Here is a 7,653-nt window from a genome sequence, read left to right on the forward strand (position 1 = left end):
CATAAAACATCAGAGGTACAACTCCTTACAAGGTTTAAGTCCTTATGTACATTCCACCACTAAGAAAATCTTATACAATACCATAGCTTAAACCTTCTATTCCTCATGTGGTAATGCAATGCCTCTAACTCACTAATTCAATCTTCTCGAAATGGATTTCACCTATGTGTTGAAATCACTAACACGTCCATCTCGAAAGCTTAGTAAATACTCATAGATTATCATAACTTATCTTAACCACTAGTAGCTTCAATATTTTAATTTTTTTTGCAAGAGATCACTTAAACAATATGTTAAGAAAACTCCCTTCTATATTTCTTACTAACATAACACTAGTGCTCAAACCTCCTAAGACCAATTCATATAATTTATTTTCTACTATACAATTAGGGTATGTACTTAATCTGCTACTCTTGCTCTTACAATGAGCATTCTTTTATCCACAATTTAATTACACTTCTTTTACACAGTGCATACATATTTTCAATAATTAGCCAATTAACTTCAGTGGTTTTCGTTTTAAAGTTTCTCACCTCATTCTTATGAAAAGTTAACAAGTAATAAGTTTTGATTTCTCTTTCTCATTAGCCAAGTATTTAAACTCCTTGCTCAATTTGTGTATCATTATTATTAGCCCCACTTTTAACATGTATTACTTTTGTTACACTTATAGCTCATTATGTCTATTAGCAAGTATTATTATCAAAAATTTGATTTATTTCAACCTTAGTAAACCTTAGTAATATACACTCAACTACTTGAGATTTCAACTGAACACCCTAACACATATTGTGTGAAAGGCACATCCACCCAAACACCCTGAAATGTTTGCAAAAGATGCACTTACGTGCTATGCCATAAGGTAGAAATCACTGTCTTAACACTAAACGATGTCTTCAACATAAGCACATACACTAATCCCTATAACATGCCAATTATATCCTAACTATTCTACTAAGTATACTAGGACATTTCACTTTATCAACACTTTCAAGCAATTTCAATTTCATAATACATTCACATTTCACTTACAACATGGATGTTCATACAAGTAAAATCATCTTACATTTTAATGATGTGAGGTGCATATCAAAGTTTCATGATTAGTGTTGTTTGAGCATTTATTTAATATCTCATATTTCAACTTCACATGTTCATTTATTGAAACATTCTAGCTACATTATGCTCTCATCAATACATCCCACATGTACATATACAACATAATATACTTTTCATGATTTTTTTATTTTATCTTATTAGATTATTTCATTATATGGATTTTCACTTTGAAATCATTTTAACACTAATTCACATTCCTCAAATTTATGTTATAGCATTAATTCTTTTGACATTTCTATAGCCTATTTTAGTGCTATTTAATCAAGTTCATGAATTTCACCATGTTTCTTCCAATTACTCAACACACTAAGCTACCTTATTTTTCATATTTTAAATATACATAGACAACACATGATTCTTGTCACCATTTTAACAATTTTCATAACATTTTATTTAAAGAAAATCAAGAGAATCTGTGTTACTTACCTTTTGAATGCACCATAGTTTAAAATCTAGCTTTCTAACATTTAAATTTTCACTATTACAAGCCGAGGAGTTCTCTTTCCACCATTTTCACATTTTCTCAACATCCAAAAAAAGTTAATATAAAAGCTTTAGAAGCTTTCTTACAAAAATAATTACAAATAATAACTTAGAAGATGTTGAGAACACCATTTCTTACCTTGTTGAACTTTTCTCTCTCTAACTTCAACTTTCTTTCACTAACTTGGAATCCTAAGCTAAATTAAAGAGAATGAGGGAGGAGGTGAGCTTAAAACCAAGTTTTCTACTTGATTTTACCAAGAAACCAAAGTATTTTGGTGAGATTTGGTTTGAATCAAGAAGAAAATGAAGAAGATGACATAAAAATTTCATCTTCATCTCTTTTATTTCATTTAAAAATATTAAGTCCAAGTCAAAGTCAATTTATCATGTGAATCAAAGTTCACCTTTCTTTTAATACCCCAAATCGATGGTTCATAACAACTCCCAATAACATAATATCTCAAAATAAAATATTTCATATTTAGATTCCATTCAAAATGATCAAAATGCCCCTTGTGTGGTAATTAAACTTTTTTTTGGTGGCTAAAAAAAATAAAAATTACATTAACTTAAAATACGGGAAATCCCCTTTGGAGGTTCTTCCATAATAATCAAGACTTCCTCTCTATCTAAAGCCATTTTAGCTACACAATCAACATCCTTGTTACTATCTCTAGGCACGTACTATAGAAAGCCAGGTAAAATTGAACTTTAGTCTCCCTTTTTGTCTTACCACTATTCTCTATTCCATTCAAGGCACTTAATCCTTTGAAGTTTCATTTATTTATGCTTTTCGATCATAACTATCCATATGTAAATTCGCATTTATGACCTTCCTCGATAAAAATGGAAAATTTATGATTTAGTCCATAAATTCACGTTTTCATTCAATTTAGTCCCATAAGTCCTTATTTTTTCACTTACTTACAATACTGATCATAAGACACTCTCTTCATGCTTTCTGGCTCATTTCTCGATTGTTGAGAAATTTACACAGAGTATTTTTCAAAATTTCCAATTTAGTCCCAAAAGTAAATTTCATTAAATTAATACTCAATTCAAGTCATCCTTATGCTCCTCAATCATTATCAACTCTTATTTCCTTAATTTGATTGAATTATAATATTGTCCTTAACTTTTCCAACTTTACAATTTAGTCCACTTTCCCACAAATTCACACCTAATATTTACTTCATTGATTTCTAACAATAAATCCTAATAATTGTTTTTAAAAATTATCTTTTTGGTCTCATTATTGAATTTTCTCAAAATTCACTATTGCAGTCCTTGAAACAATATCATTTACTGTATTGGAAAATTTGGGATGTTACAACTAACATACTAGATCAATTAGAATAAATCTTCCCATCAAAATAGTAGGATAATAAGTTTAGTGAATATCTTCAATAAGACTTATGAGTCCATTCGATTCGATCCAAACTCTTCAAAATAGGGAAGCCAATTTGCTTGATCCAATCCAAACCAATCTACAATATATGTTCCTATAATAGGTTTGAATATCATAGATGCGCTTACACTCATATAAAGTATCATAAAAGATCATAGCTCAAGAATTTTGTCACCAAAATTTGCCAACACCATTTATGGCAAGTTATAAAGTCAAATAGTGCTAGACACCAGTAGGCACTGCACTTAAGCACTCTTCATAAATTGCCTCAACAATATGTTTAATATAGAATAATGAATTTATTAAATGTATTGTATTTAAATTCTAACATTTTCTAATGAAGTTTTGGTTGAATTCCAAAAGTTGAGGTTATAGAAGTTTCATTCTCCTAATTTCAACAACAACAAAAATCTAACAACATCACAACAAAAATTTATGAATCTAACATTTAATAATTTATTTTGGGAAAAAAAAACATGCACACAACATACAACACAATTGTATTATGATTTTACTACTCGACCATGACTTAAGGCCTCATTTATCATTTTATCAAAGTTGGTGACAACAGATCCTCCAAGGCTAATGGCAGCTTCAGCTTTCTTCTTCCATTCCAGTGCCTTTTGCCTTATTCTTTGCCCATTATCTCCTTCCATCATCTCTTTAACAAGAGCTTCCACATTTTCACGCTTTATGTCTGGATTGATTTCCATGCCATTGCCCCATGTGGTGCACACATATCGACAATTCGTTTGTTGATCACTGAAGAATGGCCAACAAATTAAAGGCACACCTTCGGATAAAGCTTCCAAAATAGAATTCCATCCGCAATGTGTGACGAAAACGCCAACCGCCGAGTGGGATAACACTTTTTGCTGGGGACACCAACTTATTATGTAACCCCTTCCCTTTATTTCCTCTAAGAATTCTCTTGGCAAAATAGCTGATTCACCTATCACAAGATCGGGCCTAACTACCCATAAAAATGGGTATTTACTGTTTGCAAGTCCCCAAGCAAATTCTTTTAGATGATGATTAGACATCACCGTTACACTCCCATAATTCACGTACACCACTGACTTGGGTTCCATTGTGTTAAGCCATTCGATGCAACTTGTGTCTTCCTTCCATAGGCTTGAATTTAATAAGTTGTATTGGATTTCGAGTGAGTTCTTACTTAGTGAAGTGAGTGGACCAATTGCATAAATATTAGGGGATTTGGATGCAATAACTTGTAGCACTTCTTTGTCCAAGTCATCGAATGTGTTGAAGATTATTGAAGATGAATTTAAGCATTCTTGTGATACTTCCATGATGTAATTAAACATGAAGTCATCAGGGTCGGTGGTTCTTATGAAGCTTGGTATGTCCTTGAGACGCATGTTAGGCATACCAGGGATCCAATCAATGGGCATCTCAAGTGTCCCATCGCTAACAAAGCGTTCATCTACAACGAAAATAAAACGCATATGCAAAAAAATAAGCATGGAACATGTTGCGTGTAACTTAACCCATAGAACTTCAAAGAGATTATTATCAATGAACATAAGATATCCCAAAATTAAGTTACAAATTACAAAGAAAATATAAAATATGTAACCTTTGAATGGAACAATGCCTCTTTGAGCTAGTTCTTTGTAGTGCAGAAATCCCAGAAAGCTAACGGTTGAAGAAGTCCAGAGTTGAACATAAGGCACCCCAATGAGTTGAGCTGCCTTGGTACCAAAGTTCATGGTTCCATCACAAACTATGCATGTAACAGGCGGCAGGTGGGGTGAGGAATTAAGCTTAGATAGTAGCTCCAGAAATGGAGCCAAACAATTTTTCCGTGTGGAATTGCATAGTGCCGGAACAGACTGAGTCGCATCAGAATCGGAAGGTGGCAGCCCGTCGGGTATGGCTTCGAACCGGAAATGAGGCAGACCCTTAACAGCTTCTTCCCCTCTAGACCGTATAAATCGTCTATGATTGAACTTGGAGTTGACAAAGGTTATATGGAAGCCTCTAGAGTGCAAGAGCTTGGCCAGTTGCATCATGGGGTTAATATGACCTTGTGCTGGGCTTGGAAGACATACTGCATGCGATTTAATTGAATCCATCTTTCTGCAAATAATAATTAAGCAATGAAGTCAAGTAGCTAGTGAAAATTGAAGATAATATGTTTTTGGTTGAGAAAATATCAACTGCTTCCCTCCAGTGCTGGGTATTATATATGACTGAATCTTGTGTCATCAAACCCGAAGGATACACGTTTCTATTTTTTATTTAAAATAATTAGTTTTCATTCCTCCATTGCACATGTATATTTAATTGCTAGAACAATATATATAAAAATTAATTAAATATTAGAAAATATATTCAATAAAACAAAAGTAAATATAAAAACTAATCTTAAATTATATTAAAGTTTATTAATAAATAAAACATATATTTACTATAAACATATCAAATGCAATAATGAAATAATGATTAGTAGTATTCGTAAAATATTATTATTTTAAATAAACTAGTCATGTAATTTTAGTAAGTTCTTTTTGCCACTGTAAATGAAAAATTTTCAGAAAAGGCATTACTGTTACAAATCGTTTTCATTTTGATCATCTGTCATTAATTTGGTGTTAAACCATTTTATCGTACACTTATTTTATAATCCAACTTTAGTAAGTAATTTTTATTTTGGTCCCACAATTTATTTTTATTTATATGAACCACCTAGGTTATTATAAGGAAATCATTGGGTTTTAACAAGGAAAACCCTTAATAAAATTTTAATTTCCTTTATTTTTTATTTTTAGAATTATTTTATTTTTCTCAATAAATGAAAGATATAGGTTTTTCAAAAATAAAAATAATTCAAAAATATAAGAGACTAAAATGAAAAATTATTAAATTTAGATGACTAAATGTACAATAACATTGTCTAACCTCAAATTAATGGTGGGTGACCAAAGTGAAAACGGTTTGTAATGAAAGTGCCTAAAATTTATAAAAGTTAGGTAATTAACTGAATAGTTTACTCTATTATTTTATATAAAACACATATTACGGATCAAGTGCTAATAACTATAATTATTAATACTCATCTACTATTAATAAATAATTTATTATAATATATGAAAATAAAATTAAATAGTGATTCAATTATTTTTGGTGGAAAATAGAAAAATACAAGAATTAATTTATGCCAACTGGCCTAACTCTCCAAGTGGGGGTCTTCCAAACATTCGCAAATCTTAGCTTCCCGAGTGAGCCATCTTGGTAAGTTTATCAGCTTTGTGATTTTCTGCTCTGGGTATATAATAAATATTCCAATGAAAAATCTGAGACAGTAATTGAAGAATCCTTCTAATTAGAGCTGTATTGGCCTCTCCTGTAGAACTCTCCCAAATAGCCATCACCACTTCAAGACTATCCGTTTGAATGAAATTAAGATCCAAACTAGAAGTAATAATATTTAAAAATGAAAGTTTTTTATTCTTAATAATTAAAATAATGCATAATTTAGTAATGAATGAATTTAGACATGGTGGATAACAATTGGTAGAGATGCCGCGAAAATACACTCAATTATTTTGATACGTTAATCTATTAATGGCTCCTTTTCGTTTTCCTAAAGTGGCTGCTCTAATATATTGACTCCTCAAATGTTGCTTGTCCCTACTATTAAAAAAAAAAATCTTTTGTTTATTGTCTTTTCTTTTTAATTTCCTTTCAAGTAGTAATCAAGATATTCAAGGTTAGCAATAATGACTAATCCCTTCATCACGAGTATTCTTCTGTAAGGAATCGAACCTCCAACCACATAGTTAATAGATGATGAAGTAGGCAACTGCGACACCTATCATTTCGAATATTGTGTGGTCAAAAATGAAAGGTTAGGTGAGATAGAACATGAGGGCATGTTAATAGATGATGAAGTAGGATACTGCGACATGACACCTATCATTTCGAATATTGTGTGGTCAAAAATGAAAGGTTAGGTGAGATAGAACATGAGGGCATGTTAATAGATGATGAAGTAGGCAACTACGGCATGATACCTACCATTTTGAATATTGTATGGTCAAAAATGAAAGGTTAGGTGTGATAGAACATGAGGGCATATATAGTTTTTCCACATCGATGAAGTGTCCTTTCACTCAAAATATGTAATTTTATCTTTTTTCTAAATTTTTTTCGTGAAAATAATATAGAATAATAATTTATTAAAATAATATAATAATTTTTTATGGACCAAAATAATCATTTTTGAATAATGTTTGACAAGTCTAATATCAAATCATCATTGCAGCAAAACAAGCTTTTAGCGGCATTTTTTAAGCCTATAGTGGCGCTTAAAAGCGCCGCTAAAAGTATTTGCGGTGCTTTCACAAGTGCCGCTATAGACAATGTCGCTAAATTTGGCGGCGTTTTTTTCACATAACGCCACTAAAGAACATGACCTTTAGCGGTGCATTTATCACAAACGCCACTAAAAGAACCGTTCTTTAGCGGCATTTTAGAAAAAACGCTACTAATTTTGGCAGATTTGTAACATTCAATTTTCATCCATATACAACCCTTTCTATAGCATGAAATCCAACCAAAAACAACAAATCTAAATGATACTTCAAATTCAACGAAAGATATATGATATAAAG

The 7,653-nt window shown here is 31.3% G+C and overlaps 1 protein-coding gene across 1 annotated transcript; it reads right to left on the reverse strand.

Annotated features, from left to right (window-relative positions):
- Positions 1-3,445: 3,445 nt before the first annotated feature.
- LOC105787792 (linamarin synthase 2-like) lies at positions 3,446-5,251 on the reverse strand. The gene is made up of 2 exons (XM_012614345.2): positions 4,614-5,251; positions 3,446-4,460 (listed from the first exon to the last, which is right to left on the reverse strand). Exons 1-2 carry the CDS (start codon positions 5,110-5,112, stop codon positions 3,517-3,519), a joined length of 1,443 nt encoding a protein of 480 aa, XP_012469799.1. The 5' UTR covers positions 5,113-5,251; the 3' UTR covers positions 3,446-3,516.
- Positions 5,252-7,653: the final 2,402 nt, after the last annotated feature.

This window comes from Gossypium raimondii, chromosome 2 (genome assembly GCF_025698545.1).
Source record: "Gossypium raimondii isolate GPD5lz chromosome 2, ASM2569854v1, whole genome shotgun sequence".
NCBI classification, from domain to species: domain Eukaryota; kingdom Viridiplantae; phylum Streptophyta; class Magnoliopsida; order Malvales; family Malvaceae; genus Gossypium; species Gossypium raimondii.

Bases quoted from the DNA above. Each gene is read 5' to 3' on its own strand.
- LOC105787792 (XM_012614345.2), bottom strand. From the start codon at position 5,112: ATGGATTCAATTAAATCGCATGCAGTATGTCTTCCAAGCCCAGCACAA. The intron at 4,461-4,613 runs GTTACATATTTT...TTTTCGTTGTAG, and splicing joins AGGCATTGTTCCATTCAAAG to ATGAACGCTTTGTTAGCGAT.